The sequence below is a fragment of the Sphaerodactylus townsendi genome, unplaced genomic scaffold, assembly GCF_021028975.2.
Source record: "Sphaerodactylus townsendi isolate TG3544 unplaced genomic scaffold, MPM_Stown_v2.3 scaffold_20, whole genome shotgun sequence".
Classification (NCBI taxonomy): Eukaryota; Metazoa; Chordata; class Lepidosauria; order Squamata; family Sphaerodactylidae; genus Sphaerodactylus; species Sphaerodactylus townsendi.
The window spans coordinates 741,906-767,163 of record NW_025950363.1 but is presented as its reverse complement, the minus strand read 5'-3'; the positions used below and the strand labels follow the sequence as shown (position 1 = coordinate 767,163).

The 25,258-nt window shown below is 45.8% G+C and overlaps 1 protein-coding gene across 1 annotated transcript in view; it reads right to left on the bottom strand.

Moving 5' to 3' along the window:
- Window positions 1-25,258, bottom strand: part of SLC4A4 (solute carrier family 4 member 4) — a 260,367-nt gene that overhangs the window by 192,635 nt on the left and 42,474 nt on the right. The window contains 2 exon segments of the mRNA XM_048482738.1: window positions 4,298-4,471; window positions 19,761-19,834. Coding sequence (XP_048338695.1) covers window positions 4,298-4,471; window positions 19,761-19,834 — 248 coding nt within the window.

Genomic DNA, 25,258 nt, shown 5'->3' with positions numbered 1-25,258 from the left:
TCTTCCAAGATCTGATGACTAGCCAGGGCTATTCAAAAGATTCAGAGAGGCTAAGGCCCCTTCCGCACATGCAAAATAATGCGTTTTCAAACCACTTTCACAACTGTTTGCAAGTGGATTTTGTCATTCTGCACAGCTTCAAAGAGCACTGAAAGCAATTTGAAAGTGCATTATTCTGCATGTGCGTAATGAGCCTAAGTTTTCAAAAAGCTACTTTATACCTCAAGCCCAGTACTTTCTACACTGGTAGCCACTAGCTTTCAAGATCTCAGAAAAAGTCAGGTCTTTCCTGATACCTGGAATCTGAGAAACACCGGGGACTAGAACCGGCAACGCACAATGTGTGCTCAGACACTGGGCTACTGTCTCCACAGCAAAATCACAGTAAGGCAGCAAAATCACAGTAACCCTCTTCTTTGGACCACTTTCTCAAGAGAGCCACCACAGAAAAGCTGATTCATGACATGTGCAAAAAATAAAATTAATGTGCCAAAGTATGGGTCACTGCATCGTGATCTACAAACCACTAAAGCCTTTGGAAATCTGGGCTAGGATCCCAGCAGCGTCAGAACCTTCGCTCGATAGATTTTTCAGCACTCGTTAAATAATCACTGGCTGCAGCCGGTCTTACAGAAAATCGGTCTTATGCAAGCTTCACAAATGCCGGCGTCCCGCCCCTTAATCTTGTGAACTGCAACAGCCCCTGCGGGTCTATTCTGAGACCTCTTAAGGAACAACGCGGGTGTGTTAAAAAAAATATTTTTTTGCAAACCGTTGGGAGGGATCGGAGGCAAGGAAGTGCATTCAGTTACGAGCCTCCTTAGCTGTCAGGGCATGCTGATGTGTGCATGCTGACCGATGCAAAATATTGGCCTGCAGGCTGACAAAGAGAGCTAGACAGCCAGACATTCGTGTTCCTTATATCTGGATACTTGTGACCAGGGATTTTAAGAGCGTATTCACTTTCAGACAGCAGCTAGCCAGAGCCAGAGTAGTGTAGTGTAGTAGTTAAGAGGAGGTGCACTCTAATCTGGAGAACTGGGTTTGATTCTCTGCTCTGCCACTTGAGATGTGGAGGCTTATCTGGTGAACTAGATTAGTTTGTCCAATCCAACACATGCCAGCTGGGTGACCTGGGGCTAGTCACAGCTTTTTGGAGCTCTCTTAGCCCCACCCACCTCACAAGGTGTTTGTTGTTTGCGGGGGGGAGGGAAAGGAGATTGTAAGCCCTTTTGAGGGCGATTCCGCACACGAGTAAAATAGGTTCGACCCAGTTCCCTGAGAAGGGTACTAACCTAGGTCGAAGCCATTGTTGTTCCCCACTACAACCAGCTTGATCCCAGCTCGGAGGGCGGAATCATCCTGTGCCTCTTCGCCGCTCCGTTCTGATTGGCTACTGTTCTATGGCCATGTTCCGTCTATCCCCACACACATTATTAAAAAACTGCCACAGGAATGGAGGGACGAAGGTGGCATTTTTTGATTGGCCAGCTGTACGCGCATGCCCGAAACACTCAGCTGTGATTGGCTGAATGGGGGACTCCTGGCACCAGAGATTCCGCACTTTACTGGAATCGAGCTGAGTTTGAGCGTGGTTCCCTGAAAAAGTAGTAGTTCCCAACTGGAGTCGGAAATTTGACCGTTACATGAGCGAAGCTGGTACAAAACCACGTCGATCCCAGTGGTTGTGCAGAGCACTTAAGTTGAACGCAGCTCGAACTTAGGTCGATAACGCATGTGCAGAATCGACCTGAGTCTCCTTACAGGAGAGAGAGGGGAAATAGAAATCTAACTCTTCTTCTTTGAGGAGCAAAACGTCCAACCAACAGCCAGCTCCTGTTGTTTATGCCAAAGTATTTGATACATAGAGGTTAATACCTCTACATACAGAAGTTCCACTGAGTTCCATTCTGGGGGCATCTCTAGGATTTGTGGTGGGACGTGCTATCAAGTCGCAACTGACCTATGACAATCTTGCAGGGTTTTCAAGGGAAGAGACTAACATGGGTGGTTTGCCATGACCGACCTCTGCATAGCGACCCTGGATTTCCTTGGTGTTCTTCCATCCAGGTACTAACCAGGTCTGACCCTATTTAACTTCTGAGATCTGGTAAGAAACACCCACCCCTATACTCTGTTTCACATTAAGATGTCAGTTGGGTCAGTTGAGGGACAGCAGTTGAGAAAATTGTATTCTACCACATTAGAATATAGTCTTGAATTAATATGAGGATTATCATTCATTTTTACACACTGTCTTTGTCAAAACCATTATTTTGTGTATTATTGAACATGGCACTTTGATATAAGAGCATTTATACCAAAATACATTTTTACTTTCAAACTTTCAAATGGATTGGGTGGGGGGGGGAGAGAGAGAGAGAGAGAGCTGGGCTAGGTAAGTACTAGGACCCAAGCAGAACAATCAACAATAAAGAAGGTCCGGCATGCTTTGTTCTGTGGCGGAGGAATATACAATCCTACTATCATCTTTCTGCAGAACAGCTTATACCTACATTTCATTATCGAGAATCGCAAATTCCTCTCTAACCAATTTCCCTTTTTGAACATAATAAAAAAAAGTGACCCATTAAACATGAGCTGGTGAAAATATTTCAAACCTGCAGGAACCAACATCAACATTTTAAGAATCAGCATCAAAGTTTAGCCATTAGCATGACTAAAGAATCCCATGAACCACGGTGCTAGTAGAACATGGCACATTCAAAATAGGCTAGGTCCGTGGTGGCGAACCTTTGGCACTCCAGATGTTATGGACTACAATTCCCATCAGCCCCTGCCATCATGGCCAATTGGCTATGCTGGCAAGGGCTGATGGGAATTGTAGTCCATAACATCTGGAGTGCCAAAGGTTCGCCACCACTGGGCTAGGTAGTCACTGAACAATAAAGAATTCTTAATATGTATATGTTTTTTCCCACAGTGATTGATTTCCATCATAGAGAGTCTACTGGTAGATGCCACTTTGTTTGCCCCTCCTGAATTACTGGGGAAGGGAATGTTTTGTTTGAAGCACAGTAATTGGAAACCGTAACTATGTGGGGACATTATCTCAAATGGACTAATGCTAGAGGAAATTCACATCAAACTCTGGATAAAAAAAACACCACTATTAGCTCTCTCAACAACCAGAACATTTATCTGGAAGAAGCCTAAAACCATCACTATAACTGCACCAACATCAAAAGTACGTACCAATAAAATGAAGAGACTCTGAAACCTTTGCCATCCCAATTTCAGGCTCATTAATGTATCCTTGGCTCCTTCCGCACATGCAGAATAATGCACTTTCAAACTGCTTTCAGTGTTCTTTGAAGCTGTGCGGAATAGCAAAATCCACTTGCAAACAGTTGTGAAAGTGGTTTGAAAACACATTATTCTACGGGTGCGGAAGGGGCCCTTGATTGAGTTTGGGAGACCAAGTTCTCTGGCTCACAGATCAGCCAACAGGCCCAATCATTGCTAAACGTTTCAATGCTTGTGAGAACCAAAACCTCAGCCTCCACAACCATTCTGAAAATAAAAATGACTTTTACACTTGTTGTTTTATAGTTCAGACATCAAGCAAAAACATTGTTTAATTACAAAAACTATGGTTACAAGTTAGGTTTTATAAAATCAGGTAACAAAACCACGGTCCTAGGTGTCAAACTCGTGGCCCTCCAGATGTTATGGACTACAGTTCCCATCATCCCCTGCCAGCATGATGGGAACTGTAGTCCATAACATCTGGAGAGCCGCGGGTTTGACACCTATGCTGTGTGACTGATGAATGCAGATATCCTGGTTTAATCCTGAAGTACCCTTGTGTTAACCTCCCGGGCTACCAAGGGGTCATAAAACCAGCATTTTTCAAGCCAAGTCAGGATTTTAGAGACTGTCTCATGAGCCAAATTGTAGTTTCAGGGCAAACCACAGCTTTTGAATTATGTCTGAACAGAGACTGAGAACCAGCACTGAGTTCTGAAATTTGACTGTTTTCAGTCACAGGATAGCACCAGCCAAAAATTCTTTAATGTTTGTATTCTTCCAGACTAGGGCTCCAAATTCCCGAGTGGGGGGAAGGAGTTGTGCCATCCCCAAGTCCCATTGCCTGCAGCAGAACAAAGACGGTCTAGGAAATGGCGGATGAATTCTCCAATCTAATGTCATCTTTATCCTGAAAAGGGCCTAGTTGCTAGGCACTGCCTGACACCCCAAAAGTCTAGACCACGCCTTCATTAAGATGGCAGCCAATAGTCAGCCTACAAGAGAGAGCATGCGATTTGTTACTCACTGAGTGGCTTGAGAATGCTACTGCTTGTCTCGTCTGCATTTTCCACATCGGATTTGTCTGAGTAGTATTCAGTTATTTTCTCCTTTTCTTTCTTCTCCTTGGGCCGTCTTCTGTGGCGTCTCCTCCTCCGATAACTCTTAGGTACATGCACGCCTATGTAGACCGTATGATGACCTAGGAAACATAAACGTAAAATTGTTGAACCTGTGGACTGTGCCAAGTGACATTCGCACAGACGGATCATTTTATTAATACAAAGTTCTACATCAGAAATACACAGTGGGTGCCAAAGGGTCATCAATATAGGCTAGAGGCGTATCTGGGAAATATGGAGCCCAGGGAAAAACCTCAGTTTTCTCCCACCCACACCCAACCCCCCTCCAAGTGCGGGCACCGACCCCAGTCTGGGACATGCCATTTGTCCATGCCTTCCTCTGGGTGGCCCTTCCCTCCTTTGGGGACACCCAGCTGGACCGCCGGCTGCACCTCGCCACCCCGTCCATTAGCGTGCCACCGCTTCCCACATGCAGATGGGTGTGGCCGTGTAAGGGGCAATTTCTCCCCTCCCAGTGACTGAATGGCCTGCGCCCGGGGACGTGTGACTCCACATGTCCCCGCGGGCAGTACACCCCTGGGCTGAACTAAGGTCCAAACTCGACAGGCAGAGTTGGGTCGAGTTTCTTGCCTTCTACTCCAACCTGTTTTCCTTGGCTGAAATAGTGCTGAGGGGTTATTTCTCCATTTTTGCTGCTACACGTGCACAGAACACCCCACATGGAGCAGCAAAGATGGGAAAATAACTCTCCTGCAGCACTACTTTGGAAAAAAAACAACTGGGGGGGGGGAGGCAGAAGCAATATATGCATATCAATAAACAATATATGCATATCAACAAAGTATCACATGTATATCGTTACATTCACAGCTCATCGTCTGTTACAGTTTTGGTTATCTCAGTCAAAGGTAGTTTTCCATAGCACTGGTTAGCAGTACACAGAGAAACCTCTTTTCTCTCAGTCAGTCAGGGAACAACAGAACTACCAACGGTTTTCAACTATCACCTTTAAAATGTTTGTGCAGCTTCTCAGAATTCCCTTCTGCTTGTGCTGCTGCTGCATGCAAACAAGGCTGAACATTCCAACAATAACGAGAACTTGAAAAAAAGTAAATCTACTGTCAAAATCCTAGAGAATTTACCAAACTACAATGATGCCCGTTAATGCAGGTAAATGAGGAAATAATGCTGTTTTCTACACTGAGGGCAGGTACATGCTGGCAGATGACAGCTTTACTGAATCAGGAAATGCAAAAAGCACAAGACACCTGAAGAGATGAGTCAGGTGTTTACCGCACCATCTGATAACCCATCATGTTCCCAATTTTTTAAAAAATGAATCGACTCTCCTGACTTTCCCACGGAACATAAACAGATGTCTTTGATGTGGCCAAATACATGTGGTTTTACCCACTCGTTTCTCAAAGCTGTAGGGTGGGGAACCACAGCTGAATATACACCTTCCACCACAGAAACACATTTATTCCAAGGTGCGCTTTCCATAAACCAGAGAGCACATGCGTTATCTCCGTGTGCGGTCAACAGCTTTCCTTCAAACGAAACAAGCTTTTGTGCTTAGAGTTCCCGCCCACGGCTGGAATTATGTTGCAAACAAAAATTAGCACCTTGCAACCACACAGCAATGGCATATATCATGTGCATATCGTGGATATTCAGGAGCAGATGTGTGTTTTAGGGTGTCTGGAAGACCATCTGTTTCTGCCAGAAATTAAGATCACAGGGAGAAATGACCCTAACTAGATATTAGGGATGCTAGTAGCATGTCAGGAGATTTTGGGGATGGGGCAAGGGTGACGAACCCAAAAGTGAGATTATCTCTATGATGAAAACCACAAAAATTTGGGTAATTCTTAGAGCATCACCTCAATGCTATAATGGATGTGTAACTGGAAGTGATGGCATGGCACTGTAGCTTTTTTCTTTACTTTTTGCTCCCACTGAGCTATAGTGGGAGACTCGGCCACCCTATCAAAAAATATATAGTATGTGTTTTTATTCCTGACCATCAAATTATGTTTTAACTCTGATGTGCGCAGTTTAATATACACTGCGCGCCCAGGCCTATTTGCCTCCGAATGGTATCAACTTCTCAAATCAAAAATTTACTCAATAGGTTTATTAGTTGAAGATCTCTGTATGCTGACACCCAGAGAGATTTTCCGAACCTTAAAAAGTAGACTTCTAGAACAGGAATATCATATCTTGTTGGGGCAAGCAAATAAATCCATGACTTCCACCCCTCTCTGTCCGGAGATAATGTACTGGAACAGGGGGCATCATAGCCAAATATCTTTGAATTATTCAACTGAACCGCCAACAGAGATGGATTACCGTCGACAAAGGCCTCCAACAAGATCCAATACCTTCCCATCGGCCATTACAAAGGGTCGCTACTTATCCATCCCTCTCCAGGATCGGGTTTGTCCACACTGTAAAAATCAAGTGGAGACTCTTGCTCACATTATTCTTGACCGCTCCTGAGATATGTGGGCATTAGGAATTTCTCTCCCAGGCTGGCCCTAGACAAATCTGAAAGTGACTCTGACTATTCTGTTGTGGAGCTTCTGTTAAACAACACAGATGTCATGCTCTTGGAAAAAGTAGCAAAATTTCTTTTACAAGTGACAGAACTTTCTAAGTAATGTATACTGCTATGTACAGTCTTCCTGTCTGCATTTTGAATGTACTCTTGATTTGTATTTCAAAAATGTCTGGCAACGATCTAGAACCTATTTTTAAATGCCAAATAAAGGTGGTGGTTGTTGTTATTCCTGATCAATATAGAACACTTCTTACGTACATAACAACTACAATAAGGATTCTATAATCATACAAATGAAGGGACACAGCATTCCGACGAAACAAGACTGGATCTTGAAAGTTACAGAGTATGTATGAGTCTGAAATTGTGTGCATCGAGGAATGCTGCTGTAAATTTCGCTGTGCGTGCACAATGACAATAAAATGCTTATGCTTATGCTTATGCAGAGATTGCAAAGCTGACAGTGGTTATAAAGACTGGAAATCCTTTGCGGACTACTCACTGAAAACATATATAAGCAGAGAAACAATGGCAGGACTCAAGACTTAAATGAAAACAGCAAATTTGATTAAGATGGATTAAAAGTGGGAAAAAATAGATATTAATAATAAGCGTCGAGTTAGAATTATGCTTGGATCCTTAGTGAAGTAGCTGGAAGTCACCATATACATGTGTAGGTGTTTGTGTAGGTGTTTTCCTTTTTCCTTTCATTTAGTATTACTATTATGGGGGGACTAGATCGGGATTTTTTCTTCATCTTTCTATGTATGGGTTACTCAGATGTGTAAAATCAATAAACATTCTCAAAACTATATACCGTGTTTCCCCAAAAATAAGACAGTGTCTTATATTAATTTTTGCTCCCAAAGATGCGCTATGTCTTACTTTCAGGGGATGTCTTATTTTTCTGTGTTCTGTTAGTCAGGCATGCTTCCAAACAAAAACTTTGGTACGTCTTACTTTTGGGGGATGCCTTATATTTCACACTTTAGCAAAACCTCTACTACGTCTTATTTTCCAGGGATGTCTTATATTCAGGGAAACAGGGTATACAGTTGTAGAGGGAGGGAGGCACTCTGTAAAAAAAGGTGCATCGTATACCTGTAGTTACACTTTCAAAACACACTCTGCCTCTTTTCATAAGTGGGAATAAAAAGGCTCCAAGGAGAGCAAAAACTAGCCAACAGTGAGAAAAAAGTCGGTGTGTTTGTTGAACCCCATGACTCTACCTAACACACTCACAGCCAGGGAGAGACAAAGGGTGTGATTCCTGCAAATCATGATAGGCATCAGGCTCAGGTATGAGGTCACAAGGAAATGAAATCCCCTAAACACTTTCCCTTCCTCGCTGCACGAGAATAATTTCTCCATAATCCTAGAAGACAAATTGAGAAAGGGATTTCAGCTTTTCAGCTTGCAAAACTTCTGAGTCACGGCCTGACTAAGACTTTTATAAAATGTACACAATGTGTACAGTTCTGGGAGGGAAACTGCAGTTCTATAAGAACGATTGTGCAGTTCAGACATTCAAACCTTCTGCGTTAGTATAGTCAAATGCATATCTCTGAAGATATCCTTGTGAAGTCAGCTGATTCATAAGGGTGCAACTTTGCTTAGCAAATGTCACATAATTTGATTCTAAGCAACAAAGCACGTGGATGCAGACAAGGAAGGCAAACAGGCATGTAGTAAAAGCAAGTGCTATTGGTGAATAACAAATGTACTATATTTTACATTTAAGAAGCACTGAGCCCATCTCAGCCCAGCCTGCCAACCAGCAAGAGACCAGAGGGAGGGAGAGATATAGAAAGCAGCCATCAGCAACACCATTTCGTTCTAGGAATCACCAACATTTCTAGAGAGCCCTTCTCAGACCCCTTCCGCACCTGCAGAATAATGCACATTCAATTCACACTTTCATGATTGTTTGAAAGTGGATGTTGCTATTCCCACTGGCGTAATGCCCATTGGGCAAGGTGGGCAGCTGCCCAGGGCATCACCTTGTGGGGGGCATCAAAATGCTGGGTTCGTTTTTGGGTAATTTAGTGGTTTTCCATTTTTGGCCTGCAGGGGGCGCAGTTTTTAGGCTAGCGGCACCAAAATTTCAGCATATCATCAGGAGACTGTCCTTATGCTACCCCCCAAGATTTGTGTGAGAGCTTTGGTTCTAGGGAGTCCGCTGTTATGTGGACTCCCCAAAGGTGCCCCTATCCCCCCATTGTTTCCAATGGCCGAGCTTCAAAAAGGAGATGGGGGGCTACAGTTTTGAGAGTCCATAACTTTTGTGGCCCCCCCCTGAACCAAACTGCACCAAAACCTGGGGTATCATTAGGAAACGAAGTCTCCCCTGATGAGACCCCTGAAGAAAGCAAGCTGAGCCTTCAGAAATGTGCCCCCCCCAAAAGCCTGCAACCCCGATAGACAGCAATGAAGAAAACTCAATGCAGAACAAAAGATTCTTGTGGAAATTCTCTAGGATAAGTTCCCTGCAGGGGGTGCATTTTTGGATGTATCGGCACCAAAATTTCAGGGTATCATCTGGCGATGATGGCACCCCCCAAGTTTGGTGCAGTTTGGTTCAGGGGGGCCAAAGTTATGGACCCTCAAAACTGTAGCCCCCATCTCCTATTAGCTCCCATTGGAAACAATGGGGGATGGGGCACCCCCTTTGGGAGTCCATAACCGTGGACTCCCTGAACCAAACCTCACCAAACTTGGGGGGCAGCATAAGGACAGTCTTCTGATGATACGCTGAAATTTTGGTGCCACTAGCCTACAAACTGCGCCCCCTGCAGGCACCAATGTCCTGGTGCAAAAAGAAATTTGGTCGTGGTGGAGTGGCCGCCCATGGGGGGGGGGGGGCATCCAACTCAGGTTTTGCCCAGGGCTACAGTTTGCCCAGGGCTGCCTCGTTACGCCCCTGGCTATTCCGCGCGGTAAAATCCAGCTTCAAAGTGGATTGAAAGTGGATTGAAAGTGCATTATTCTGCATGTACAGCCTCAGTCTTCCCAGAAGAGACACCAGTCTTATCTAGGAATCACTGAAAACTCTATGGTTTTAAGATAGAGTTTCCAGTGATTCCTAGAGAGGCATACTGTCACTTCTGAATTTTTCCTGGACCAACACAGGTGGATGGTTAGGGGTTTTTGCCATTTCCAAATCCAAATCCAAAACCTTTATTAGGCATAAAAAATTTTTGCCATTTGTTTGGCCACTGCTCAGAGCAACTGAAAAAAAAATCACCAGCTTCATGCATAGTTTCACGTCACATCAAGGAGAAACCAGAAGTGATGTCACAGCGCTCTAGGAATCACAGTCTACAGTTAAATGATAGAGTTTCCTGTCATTCCAAAAGTGACGGGACATCATTTCCCATTTTTCCCAGAAGTGATGTCACAGCACCCAAAACACTGGCATCTTACTCTCACACACACACCCCATCCAGAGATGGGATCCAGCAGGTTCTCACAGGTTCCCGAGAGTAGGTTACTAATTATTTGTGTGTGCCGAGAGGGGGTTACTAATTGGTGATTTTGCCACGTGATTTTTGCCTTAGTTACACCCCTCCTCTCAGCAGTAGCGCGCAGAACTTGAAGCAGTCTAGCAGGAGGTGCACCGGCGTGCATGGCAGCCTGCACCTGCGTGCATTCGTTTCCCGCCCAAGGACTGGCGCAGCGGCTGCGTCCTTGCCACAGCCCCGCCCAGGAATGCCCCGCCCCCGCCGTGCCCCGCCCCATTGGCGCTACGCCACTGTTTGAATCCCACCACCATGGGAACCTGTTACTAAAATTTTTGGATCCCACCACTGACCCCATCTCATATCAGATGTCAACAATCTGCTGGCAACACTATTACGAAGATCTTGACCCTTTGGTCTCTAGGACTGAAGCTGTGTTAAAGAAGGTCCAATCTTTTATATGGAAAAGTCATTAAAAAAACCCAGACAAGTCACTGTTCCCTGGAACCATACTACAGGAACACAATCACACCTAGCACCCCCTGTAGAATCTGTAACAGTGTGGACCAGATCCGTGTAGCTTTACAAATGCCCCAAGCACAGCAAAGACTTCACCCATAAGTTAAGTAGGTTAAGGAGCAGCAGTGGCGTAGGAGGTTAAGAGCTCATGTATCTAATCTGGAGGAACCGGGTTTGATTCCCAGCTCTGCTGCCTGAGCTGTGGAGGCTTATCTGGGGAATTCAGATTAACCTGTACACTCCCACACACGCCAGCTGGGTGACCTTGGGCTAGTCACAGCGAGAAGCTCTCTCAGCCCCACCCACCTCACAGGGTGTTTGTTGTGAGGGGGGAAGGGCAAGGAGATTGTAAGCCCCTTTGAGTCTCCTGCAGGAGAGAAAGGGGGGATATAAATCCAAACTCCTCCTCCTCCTCCTCCTTCTTCTTCTTAACCAGCTCTCTGGCCTATGGCACAAACTCCATGCTCAAGAGTCTGCCTCTCACAATCCCTATACCCTGCAGGCTCTCAAAGATAATGAATTCCACTGAACTTCTAGGTTCATGAGGCGAAGATTTCCACAGCCCAGGACAAGGGAAATTTGGTGACCACTCCCTATCTCTGGGCAAAGCCACACTTCTGGGAAAATTGAACCGGAAGCAAGGTCAGTGGCCATACCTACCAGAGGTGGTGTTCATTTATTTATTAAATTTATACCCCACCGATATGCTAGATCTCTTGGCAACTGCAACATTACAACATTCCCATTCAGAAATTCATCTCTTAAAAACACTATGACATACAAAAGTTAAAATCCCATCCAGTGGTGGGATCCAAAAATTTTAATAACAGGTTCCGATGGTGGTGGGATTGAAACAGTGGCGCCGCCACACACATGCCCCTCCAGCCCCTATTGGGCAGGGAGGTTGCTTTAGTAACCCCTTCTCGGCACTCAGAAAAAATTAGTAACCACTTCTAGAGAAGTGGTGAGAACTGGTTGGATCCCAACCCTAACCCCATGCCCCGCCCCAAGTAGCATCACAGGGGTGGCATCCAGCGAGACTAACTAAATGCTTGGGTGAAGAGGAAAATCTTCCTCTGAGGGGAGATTATTGCAAAGCTTGGGGGCCACTACAAAGAAAGCCCTCCCACATGCCCCCCATATCTCAGCCAGGGGGGAGGTCCCGCAAGGGGAGCTCCCCCTATGACCTCAGTGCCCAGGCAGGTACACACAGGTACAGGTATTCCTTTAGGTAGGCAGGGCCCAAGCTGTTTAAGGCTTTGAACATTAATGTCAACACCTTGAATTGGGCTGGAAGTAAACCGGGAGCCAGTGCGGTTCCTCAAGGGCCGGCATGCCCGGACCGTGAGCTACCCGAGGACAAGAGCCATTTACAGCACCGTTCTCATGGGAAAGCTCAGTTGCCCCAGTCAGTAGGAAAAGGCTGCAAACACAAAGTCCCATTGAGAAACTGTGTCAAGTATTTCCTGTTCAGGCACTCCTGGGAGGAAAGTCCAGAAGTTTATCTTAACCTTACAAACAAATGCCAACCACTTCCTTTAAGCAAATCTCAAAAGGAGGCGGGAGGGGAAGGAGAGTGGGGAGAGCCCTACTCAGACTTTCCAGCTTTAAGCAAATTTTATTTCTCCTGCAGAATAACTGGCTTTAGAGTTGGGAAATTCCTAGAGATTTGAGGAGTGGGCTTTGGGGAGGGGAGGGACCACCCTGAAGTATCATACAGCCCACCCTCCGGAGCAGCAATTTTCTTGTGGGGAATCGATCTCTGTAATCTTTAGACCCGCACTGGGGCCCCTTCCGCACACGCAGAATAAGGCACTTTCAATCCACTTTCAATCCACTTCGCAGCTGGAAGGGGCCGGAGGCAGAGGTGGGATCCAGCAGGTTCTCACCAGTTCCCGAGAGTGGGTTACTAATTATTTGGGTGTGCCGAGAGGGGGTTACTTATTGGGTCCGCTTTTCCGTTAGAAATTCCATTAGGTCCAAAAATCATGAAGTCCTGTTGTTTCCTATGTGGCTGGTTAGCGAAGATAGAAAACAGGATAATTCTCCCTGTTGGGCTGTTTTAAAAACATGTTTTAGAAATATGGTAAAGTTCCTTGTTTAAGGAAAGTATCCTTCTTTTGATTTCTAGAAACAAAATTAAGTATTGGAAAGTATTAAGTGTTTGACAGGCAGTCAATTAGAGGAGAAGTAGTTGTTTCTGTTGGCAGTAGACGATAGGACTTGCTATAATGAGTTTAAATTATGGACAGAAAGATACCAGCTGGAAATTAGGAACTTCTTTTTTTACAGTAAGAGTTTTTTACAGTAACAGAGAAATTATTAATGCCCCGCCCCCGGAATGCCCGGCCATGCCCCTGTCGTGCCCCGCCCAGCCCCATTGGCGCTACGCCACTGTTTGAATCCCACCACCATGGGAACCTGTTACTAAAATTTTTGGATCCCACCACTGGCCCGAGGTATGCACCCCTGCAACCCTCTGGAACTAGCAGGAAAGTAAAGCAGATGGTTTTTGCTGTACACAGGCGCGCGCACACACACACACACACACACAACTTTCATTTCATATTTCTAAAAGCTGTTCCTCAATGAAAAGATTAAAGAGACGGTCTCGTTCTATTGCCAGCATATTAAACCACGGGGCTTACATACTGATATGTTTCTATTAAGATGATGTGTTGCTATTAGCCAGCAGATGACCACAGAATTAAAGGGAGAGGCGGTGGCCGGCAGCTGCAGCCAATGGAAGATCCCGTTTCCCCGGAGCAGGCCCTGTCAGTGTGAGACAGGAAAACACAATTGTTCTCAGCAGGCATCGTAGCTGCCCCAGGAATCGTCCTGGCTTCATGCTTCGCTTGGGCCCCTTCTGCACATGCAGAATAATGCACTTTCAATCCACTTTCATAATTGTTTGAAAGTGGATTTTGCTATTCCGCACAGTAAAACCCAGCTGCAAACCCAGCTGTGATTGGTGTTTGGAATATGCTGCTACAGGAGGTGGTGATGGCCACTAACCTAGATAGCTTTAAAAGGGGCTTGGACAGATTCATGGAGGAGAAGTCGATCGATGGCTACCAATCTTGATCCTCTTTGATCTCAGATTGCAAATGCCTTAACAGTCCAGGTGCTCGGGAGCACCAGCTGCAGAAGGCCATTGCTTTCACATCCTGCATGTGAGCTCCCAAAGGCACCTGGTGGGCCACTGCGAGTAGCAGAGAGCTGGACTAGATGGACTCTGGTCTGGTCCAGCTGGCTTGTTCTTATGTTCTTATGTTCTTATGTTCAAAGTGCACTGAAAGTGGATTGGAAGTGCATTATTCTGCATGCGCAGAAGGGGCCTGACCATCAGCCATAGCACTATCAGCCTTGCCTAAACTCTGGAAACCAGCAAAAGAAGAAAGCTCTCTCTTGAACAGACTTTGTCCAGAAACCCAAGGCAGGGGATGGCTCAAGAGATCGGCTGGCAAAGAGGCGCTGGAACCAAGTTGTGCCACCCATGATACGCAGCCAAGGAGGTGAGGCTGAAAGATTGCCAGCTGCCAAGATGGGACCAGACATCCCTGTTGCTAAACACCTGAACGACAGACTAGCCCAAAAGGAATTCAGACTGTCAGGCACAGTTGGGGAGGAAAGCAAATTAAAAGTTACTTTCCCTTGCTTGATAGTAGGGGCAGGAACATTGAAATACGTCAGAGATAAGGCTGTGGGCGGAGAAGAGCCCGTTATCAGCTCACGGTATTTCTCCTCTCAGAAGAAGAGGAGTTTGGATTTATACCTTTCTCTGCTGTAAGGAGGCTCAAGGTGGCTTACGAGCTCCTTTCCCTTCCTCTCCCCATAACAGAAACCTTGTGAGGTAGATGAGGCTGAGAGAGTTCAGAGAGAACTGGGACTAGCCCAAGGTCACCATGCAGGAATGTAGGACTGCGGAAACACATCTGGTTCAGAACAGTTATAACAGTACATGGTCAACGCAGCAGTTATCAGGACCATTAGAAACACCCACACCTATACTCTGTTTCACCTAAAGATGTTAGTTCGGCCAGTTAAGGGGCAGCCGTCAAGAAAACTGCAGGCTTCTGCATTAGAATATAGGCCAGAATGAAATATGAAAATTATTGTTCATTTTTATGCACTGTCAAAACCATCATTTTGTGCCTGGTACTTTGATACAAGAGCATTTATGCCAAAATGTATTTTCACTTGCAAACTTTCAAATGGATGGGGGAGGGGGGAGAAACTGGGCTAGGTAGAAGAAGAAGAAGAGTTTGGATTTATATCCCCCCTTTCTCTCCTGCAGGAGACTCAAAGGGGCTTACAATCTCCTTGCCCTTCCCCCCTCACAACAAACACCCTGTGAGGTAGGTGGGGCTGAGAGAGCTCCGAGAAGCTGTGACTTGCCCAAGGTCACCCAGCTGGCATGTGTGGGAGTGCACAGGCTAATCTGAATTCCCCAGATAAGCCTCTGCAGCTCAGGTGGCAGAGCTGGGAATCAAACCCGGTTCCTCCAGATTAGATACACGAGCTCTTAACCTCCTACGCCACTGCTGCTCTAGGCACTAGGACCCAGGCAGAGCATTCTACAACAAAGAAGGTCCGGCATGCTTTGTTCTGTGGCGGAGGAATATACAATCTACTAACATCTTGATGCGTAACAGAGTATAACACAACTAAAGCAGCCTTATACTGAGTCAAACCACCGGTCCTTCAAATTTAGTATTGTCTCCTCAGACCGGCAGCCGCTCTCCAAGACGTCCGGCAGAGTTGCTTCACGTCACCAACCGGGTCCTTTTGAGATACCAGAGTTTGAACTGGGTCCTTCTTCCACTGCCAGTGGAAGAAGTAATAGCCATGAGAATTGGGGGGCTTTAAAAGGATGTTAGACAGATGGGATTCATGGATGAGAGATCCAACAACAGTAGGATTTGACAGTTCTGGCAGGGGCTGATGGAAATTGTAGTCCATGAACATCTGGAGGGCCAGAGTTGGACACCCGTGCTCTAAAGCACTCTGATGAACCAGCCGCATCATTGCTTACAAACAATTTGTGGTTCACTTCCATCTCCTCCCAATAGTCATGTTCTTCTATTGCTCATCCTGGAGAGGGCTCTAATTGGCCTTCCGCACCACGCAGTCTAAGCAACTGCTAATTTCCTATCTGTCTGTAGCAGGGACCAAAAAACAGGCCAAGTCTCCCCACCCGCACCCCACCCCATTCCTATGAAACCAACCAGCTTCCCTTGACATTTCTAGCAACTGAGCCAATGAACCAGGAAATCTGATGTCCTCCACTCCCCTATGAAGTCATCAAGTTCATCAGGAATTCATATTCGCTGAGCCAAATCCTTATCTCAAAAGGATAAAGGTGGAGCTCTAGCATTTTTCTCCTTTAAAAACTGTTTTCTCATAGCACACATCTGGTTAGGCATTTTACCAGCCAAGAAAGGAATGTACCAGGTGACCTCAATAGAAGATCCTGCTCCAGTCACTGCACTCCCTATCAAGAACACCTAGGAACAGGTAGAAAGAATCCAAGAACATCTCTGAACATCTTACTATAGAACAACAGAGACCTCGTCTAGGCTAGAACAGCATCGCAGGTTGCCCACTGATTGTCTCTGTTGCCTGCCACTGCTCAAAACAGCAGTGGGAGGAGAAAAGAATCAAACCGCCTGCTTTGGTACAACCTGGAAGTGACAGTGGGTATCTCTAGGAATCAACGGAAACTTTATGGTTTTGCCATAGAATATCTGCTGATTACTAGAGGTACCCAGAATCACTTCCTAGTTGTACCCAGAACTAATGCAGTGTTGTCAACAATCCCACACACAGGCACAGGAAGACAGACGCCGGTTCTGGTACAATGCCCACTTCACAAGTATAACATTAAGATTGCCCTATGCTGCTTGTGTGTTTGTACACTCTCATCTGTGAGAGCAAGGAAAGGAGAACTGATTCATTCAGTATCAGAAGTGGGAACAGAGCAGCCAATGGGAAAGGGTAAGCAGTCATCTCAGATCATGATGTGGGGGAGGAAGAAGATGAAATAATTCCTAAAGAACAGACAAGCCAATGCTGCCTTCAACTACTCCCAGCACTATTGTCTTTTTCAGTGAGTCTCGTCTACTCATAACATACAATAGTCTGTCCTGTCACTAAAGAGTTAACAGAATGATATCTTCTAGGTAATTTACCTCCATGGTGTGAAAAGCTTCTCCTGCACATTTCCACACCCTTATTAAAGCGGCAGGACAATTTTTAAAGTTTATTTTATTTTGCTTCAGGCTGTTGGCAAACCTAGCACCGTCGAGCTTGCGCACCTGCTTCCACTGATGCCCACCTGGTGCCCAAATTCTTCTCTCCTAGGCCAAACCAACCGTGAACGGTTACCACAAAATGGGATGGACCCGTGAAAGCCAACCAGAGTTCTAGGAAGAAATTCAGGACGCAAACGTGTCTTGCTGGGATACGACTGACAATCTTGCTACTGATACATGTTTGGAACACAAATGAACATCTCAGCGGCAAAATGTCCCTTTTCCTGTTGACCTGACTAATGAAATGAATGGCTGTTGGGGATCGTGCTGGAAGGAAATAGAACAACCGGCGACACGATAGCCCTGTTTAGATATTTGAAGGGATGTCATGATCCTCTTTGATCTGGATTGCTAATGCCTTAGCAGACCAGGTGCTCGGGAGCAGCAGCAGCAGCAGCAGAAGGCCATTGCTTTCACATCTTGCATGTGAGCTCCCAAAGGCACCTGGTGGGCCACTGCGAGTAGCAGAGAGCTGGACTAGATGGACTCTGGTCTGATCCAGCAGGCTCGTTCTTATGTTCTTATGTTCATGCTGCAGAGGAAGCAGGCTTGTTTTCTGCTGCTCCAGAGACTAGGAGCAGGAGTCATAGGTTCAAGGTGAAGGAAAAGAGACTCCTAAACACCAGGAAAAACATCCTGACAATAAGGGCTGTTCGACAGTGAAATGTACTCTCTTTCTCACCATACTAGAACCAGGGGGCATTCATTGAAAATGCTGGGGGGAAGAATTAGGACTAATAAAAGGAAACACTTCTTCACGCAACGTGTGATTGGTGTTTGGAATCTGCTGCCACAGGAGGTGGTGATGGCCACTCACCTGGATAGTTTTAAAAGGGGCTTGGACAGATTTATGGAGGAGAAGTCGATTTATGGCTACCAATCTTGATCCTCTTTGATCTGAGATTGCAAATGCCTTAACAGTCCAGGTGCTCGGGAGCAGCAGCCGCAGAAGGCAATTGCTTTCACATCCTGCATGTGAGCTCCCAAAGGCACCTGGTGGGCCACTGCGAGTAGCAGAGAGCTGGACTAGGTGGACTCTGGTCTGATCCAGCTGGCTTGTTCTTATGTTCTTATGTACTACCTTGGAATGTGGTGGAGTTTCCTTCTTTGGAGGTTTTTAAACAGAGGCTGGGTGGCCATCTGTCAGGAGTGCTTTGATTGTGTGTTCCTGAATTGCAGGGGGTTGGACTAGATGGCCCTTGGGGTTTCTTCCAACTCTATCAATCTATGGTTCTATGAATCAAGGAGGGGGGAGCAGTCTACTACACAACACAGAAGCTGCTCTCCCCGCAGTGACCGTTATACTTCATCTTTTCTGCTAGCGATAAGCTTTTGAAGCCATGGGAAACATACCTCAAAAAATTATGGACAATTGGAAACCGGGTGATAGAAAATCTAGATAAAACGGGGGGAAAAATAAATTGATGACTAGTGGTTTTGAAGGTTAAGGAAAGTTAAATTAAGATCCAATGCAGAACAGTGACACTTTTTATTAATACTGATGCTAAAGATTTAATTTAATTTTGATGCTTAATGGCCAAGTGCTGAAAAATGTGGGTTTAAGGGTTCATATTCGGTGTAGAGGAAATTGGAAGCCTGAACGAATTTTCTAATTTGGTGAAATTCTGTTTTCGTATATGTTTCGGGCTTTGATTTTGAAGTACAAATAAAAAATCACAAAATAGGAAACATACCAAAAAAGTTTCATTCTTAGGTCCCATAACTTTTTTCAAGCAAACATATATTGCTTCACGGCTGCTATTTTTAGAAGATGAAGGGAGAGGAGTGCTAATTTTATTCCTGTGGTTACTCCTGTAAGAACTTCCGGGGTCAGCAAAGCCTCTTGTGAGCTCCGTGGGCTTACTTACACCCACACAAATCAGTTGTTCTAGTGAGGTCCACGAAAACGTGAAACCTCGGTGTGGAGGTCTAAAACCCATTACGGTTCTTTCCAGTTCCTTATCCACTGTTCTAAAACAAGAAATCAACCCAAACATGGAACAAAACTGTCCTTTTATGGTGTTTGCAGGAAGGAAGAAAAATGAAACTTCTCCTTCGGTGTGTTCGCTGGGGGGGGGGGGGGGAGAGAAGAGAAAAAGGTTCTCTTGTCATAGAAAGTCGTGACCTGCTTGCAAAAGGAATCCCGCAGAAAATGAGATCCTCTTAGAGGGCAGGCCCCGCCCTGATACTCAGCGGCCTTCGCTCAAAGCCACCTCTGTCGGCCTTGCTTAACGTCAGGTTCTCCGTATCTGTCACCAGCTGCTTTATCCCTGCCCAGCTGCCATTCAGCGCTAAACGGCGTACATGCGCAAAGGCCTTTTCAAAATCGAACTAGACGGGGAAAGGTACATTATTGGGAAAACACTTACACGCTGCCAAATGCCCCCTGTGCACAGAATACTGCATGACCTTCCTTTAGCATCTAAACTTACTACTGCTGATTTTGCATGTAATTCGGGCCACGCAAGTATCAAGAGCAAAAAGAGGTTTCACGCCACTGGAAAGAAACCCACCCTGCCATGCTGTTGGCCCAAGAATAAAGGAGTTTTCTTACCTTCCACTTCCTCGTCGTCGCACACATGCTTTAGGAACGATGCCCCTCGGTCCAGCACCGCCTCATCTTCCATCCTGTAGTAGTAGAAAAGAAAGAAAGAGTGTTCAGACCTCTCTTGGAGGGAACTACTCGAGTTGACCCAGCTCCTGGGAAGGTTCACTTGCAGGTTATTGTTCATGATACGAGAGAGCCGAGAGTCGCTTTTCACATCGGGACGGCCACTCCGTCAGGCAGTGCCACGGTGCTCAGCTGCTACCCTCGGGAGGGCATCACAGTAGAGGCTGCTGGGCAGGAAGGAGGACGTGTCAACCACGGCTAGATGTCTTTTCCTTCTCTCTGAGAGAGGCTGCAGAGGGGAAAGCAGGCCGGCACGCAAGGGGTCCTGGCATCGAGGCCCGGCGGTTTGCACTTCAGAGGTCTCCGAACGAGGTGGCCGCCCGCAGACGGAGTGGCAGCACATCGTGTACGTGGCGGCCAACGCGGGCAAGCATCCTGACACGGCTAAGGCTCCGGCTGCCCCCCCCCCTAATACCAGCAGGGCACACTTCTTCGCTGCAATGCAAAGCAGAGCGTCACATGTTGGCCTTACAGAAATCTGACATCGGGGGATTATCCCAAGACCAAGCTCTGGCAAGTCAGGACATCAGAGCCTTATTTGCATAAATGTCATATGGTCCCCGGTGCACTATTTTCTTCCCTTCTCCGTCTCGCTCTCACTCACATGCACGGATTCCCCCACGGATTCCCCACAAGTCCCTCATCTGGCATTCCTCACTGCTGATTAAAAAGTTTCCGGATTTCGCCACAACTCAAATTCTTGTGTATAAAGAACACTTGAAATGTATACAATACCCGCAGTGCTCACGACATTTGTTTTTGGCTTTCAAGTTTCGGCTGACTTATGGCAAACCCGTGGTTTTCAAGGCAAGAGATAGTCCGCCACGTCTGCGTAGCGCCCATGGATTTCCTCGGTGGTCTCCCACTCAAATACTAACCACAGCAAACCCTGGTTAGCTTCTGACATCTAGGGAGATGGGGCTATTCTGAGCTATCCAGGTCAGGGCACCAATATTACCACACTCTGACAGCTGCTGATTAAGATTGCCCCGGGATTATCTCCATGTTGAAAGTGACTTCCACAGGCCTATCTAACAAGTCTGCACCAGTGGTAAGATTTGAACTGAGGACCTGCCAAATAAGAGTTTGTTCACTCAGCTACTTTGCTATCCTAGCTTTACTGCTAAGAGAAGGGGGCCTTTGCATGTTGTTTCTGTTACTCGCTACAAGGAGTAGATTTGCTGAGAGAAGCACCTGCCTTTCATTCAAAAGGATCTTTTTTCTTTGCCTATTTGCTTATTTACATTGTGTTTGTCCATTATAAGAAGAAGAAGGGAAGGAGGAGTTTGGATTTATACCCAACCTTTTTCTCCTGTCAAGGTGGCTTACAAGCTCCTTTCCCTTCCTCTCCCCACAACAGACACCTTGTGAGGTAGATGGGGCTGAGAGTTCCGAAGAACTGTGACTAGCCCAAGGTCACCCTGCAGGAATGTCGGAGTGCAAAAACACATCTGGTTCACCAGATAGGCCTCTGCCACTCAGGTGGAGGAGTGGGGAATCAAACCTGGTCCTCCAGATTAGAACCCACCTGCTCTTAACCACTACACCACGCTTGCACTCACATGACGCCAGAGGAGCAGGCCACTTGTATAAGGAAAAGTATTCTTTAGATTAGGATTTCTGTCTTTCAACTGCAGCAAGAATGTGAACAAAATCTACTTGAATAAGTGGAAGTTTTACCTTTCACAATTTATTTCTTGGGAGGACTGATTTTACTGCACTCAGTATCACATTTCCATGGCTGGGCAAATTTTGCTATATTAACCAAATATACCCAAGAAAAACCAGTGTAGAAATATATAAATAATACAATGACTAAATTATATCAGTTGCACACGTTCAATGTGTGTTGGGACTGTTTCTCACGTTATAGAACATGACAAATCCATATTTCCCCCTGGCCCAGGGCCAAATCCTGGCCAAATGCTCACCCGAGTTGCCATTCCAAAGGCAGAAAAAGGATTTGGCAAGAGTGAAATCTGCGGTAACAGAGGTTGCCATCTTGACCTAAAATCTCCCCTCCAGGGAAAGTTTTTGGAAACCAGGGAGGACTCGGTTTCAAAACATTAGCGCGTTCCCCGTTCTGCTGCAGAAAACACGAAAGAGATTTCCCCAACGTTTGTAAACCACAGAACCACGTACAGGGAGTTGGAGCTTGAGACTTCTAGCCGCAACATATTTCTGTGGTGCAACCGGCCAAGTGTGACGTGAAGGAGAACAACTCTATGCTAAACCTTCAGTGAACACCTGTTTTTATTGCAAGGTGAGAAACAGCCGTCAGAAGATTTAATAACTACAGGCAAGGTGACGTGTTACGGCCCCACGGGGAGGCCGATGGAAGTTTTCTCTACACAGCATCCACAGAAAAATTGGGTGGGGAGGGGCTGTCATCAAGATCTATCAACTGTATCTGACAATCACCTAATATAGAAGAGGCAATTAGGATTCTGGGGAGTCCCACTGTGGACCCCTCCTGAGGAAAGATGCGTACGATCACCGCTGTTACCACATGATGAAGAGAGTTTTTGGATTTATATCCCCCCTTTCTCTCCTGCAGGAGACTCAAAGGGGCTTACAATTTCCTTGTCCTTCCCCCCTCACAACAAACACCCTGTGAGGTAGGTGGGGCTCAGAGAGCTCTGAGAAGCTGTGACTAGCCCAAGGTCACCCAGCTGGCGTGTGTGGGAGTATACAGGCTAATCTGAATTCCCCAGATAAACCTCCACAGGTCAGGCGGCAGAGCTGGGAATCAAACCCAGTTCCTCCAGATTAGATACACAAGGTGTTAACCTCCTACGCCACTGATTCACAGCCATGTTCTCACACGATGAGCCACTGATTTAGGCAAATGTACGTTTCTTTAATGGAATTAAGCCATTTCAAGTCAGGAAGAAAATTCTAGTGGGAAGGCTCAAGTCTCTTCTCCTCCCAGCCCCGATCCAGCTCAGGGGCCCATGCATCAGAGAATCAAGTCTCAGGAGGGAACTCCCAAAGCATATCTGATTTGAACAGCCCCATGTCGTCTGGACCTAAGCAGGTAATACCGTGTTTCCCCGAAAATAAGACAGTGTCTTATATTAATTTTTGCTCCCAAAGATGCGCTATGTCTTCTTTTCAGGGGATGTCTTCTTTTTCTGCGTTCTGTTCGTCGGGCATGCTTCCAAACAAAAACTTTGCTACGTCTTACTTTCGGGGGATGCCTTATATTTCGCACTTCAGCAAAACCTCTACTACGTCTTATTTTCAGGGGATGTCTTATATTCAGGGAAACAGGGTAAATGATATAAAATCGTCAAAAACGGGAGGCATTTCCAACAGCCACGAAACCATGATCCAATTCTGGTCGAGTTGTAATGACACCTGACATCTTGTCTCATTCTCAAGGAACAAGAAGAGTCATTTAAAAGAAAGAACAGGGCGACGGTAATGTTCATATGTCTGTCGGGAAAAACAAATCACCCTTAAATAGTTCCCCAGCTAAAGTACCATTTAAAGTACCTTCAAAAGTTCCCTGGCTATCACATCACTGCGACAAACAAGACAAGAGTCTGTCGCTTTAGGTTCCGAACAATGCTCAACAACTGTAATGGGGAAACGGTTTCCTTGCTCTGACACACACAGCTGACGCAAACGTCAAAGCACCCACAAAGTTGCCTTTAAGGTGAAAATCCTACAGCTTTGCATTGTACAAACTATAAGCTACTCCTTACTGTTGCTTCCCTGTGCAACTGGATAAGACAGCATTGCCAGCTGCATAATTTATTCATTATGTATTGATATATATCAGGGGCAGAGTGAGGGGAAACTGCACCCGGGGCACGCGTGCACCCTGCACGCTTGCTACGCCCCCTGCCCCTGCCACACCCCCGGAATGCCCTTGCCACGCCCCCACAGGGGGCGCACGCCTGGTGCATTGTGCCCTCCGCCCCCGTCCCCGTGGCATTACACCACTGATATATTTCCTTCATTCCTCATGATTCAAGGTGGCTCACAATGCCAATCATTGCACACACACACACAAATTCTGAAGGGGAAGCATCTAAGCCAGGTATTGTGGGGGGAAGGGAATAGAGGAGGGAGGGGGGAACCAGCTATTTTCCTTTTTTAAGTATTTGTGGACGGAAGGTAGCAGGAGGATAGATGTTGTCATTTTGATATGCAGACTAGTATGGAGTTTTACGGAAATAAAAACGGGAGGTATTTACACATTGTTTTGTCTCAGTCCCATATCAAATTGGTATTGGAATTTTTTTTTCTTTTTTATGGTTTGCACTCTCCCTTCAGTGTGATATATGTTTACTATTGAAAATTATCAAATACAGTTATTTTTAAAAAAGAATGGAGGGATACACACACACACGTACACCTTTCCATTCCTGATGATTCAAGGCGGCTCACAATGCCAATCCCTTATGAACTAGTACAAGAATCCCTTACAATTCAGAGATTGATTGATTGATTGATTGATTGATTGATCGATTGATTGATTGATTAAATTTCTAGACCGCCCCATCCCCAAGGGGCTCTGGGCGGTGCACAACACAATCTATGTACAATATATAACAAGGATCGCAATAGTGACCATATATACTAAAATTCGTTAAAACCATTAAAACCATGTAAACAGCGGTCAAAACAATAACAATAAAAATGGCGTCCCGCAATCCAATTCCTTTAAAAACCACCCCAAAATGTTCATTATTATTTCATTTTAGCTTTCATTATTTGACACCTTTTAGCTGCCTTTTCTCATGCGTACTCAAGTAATCAAGTCTGTGATGGCTCTTGTCTGTCCACAGTAACAGTGTCCGAGAATACATGTAATTCTTTCTAAGTAGCAAAGTGGTTGCTTGCTATTAATGCAGCTGGAACAGCAGCTGGAACAGATGGTATGGAATTTCTAGCCTGCAAAGGAGTCTTAGGCACGTGATTTTACCTCCTTGATTACTACACAAAGTCTGCTGTAATATTCAATTTGTCTGGGTTAACAAAAGTGCCAGTCCTTTAAAAACCCTCAAGTCTTTTGAAGCTGCACATGCTTGGGGGAAAAAAGGGGTCAGGGAAAAGAAGGACAAACTCTATTTTACTAAACATTTTCTTTTTTAAAAAAATCTGTTTAACAAAGAAAAAGAACAGTTGGGTGTATACCCCCCCCTCCTTTCTCTCCTGTAAAGAGACTCAAAAGGGCTTACAATCTCCTTTCCCTTCCTCCCATGCCACAACAAACACTCTGTGAGGTGGGTGGGGCTGAGAGAGCTCTGAAGAACTGTGACTAGCCCAAGGTCACCCAGCTGGTGTGTGTTGGAGTGCACAGGCTAATCTAGTTCCCCAGACAAGCCTCCACAGCTCAAGTGGCAGAGCGGGGAATCAAACCCAGTTCT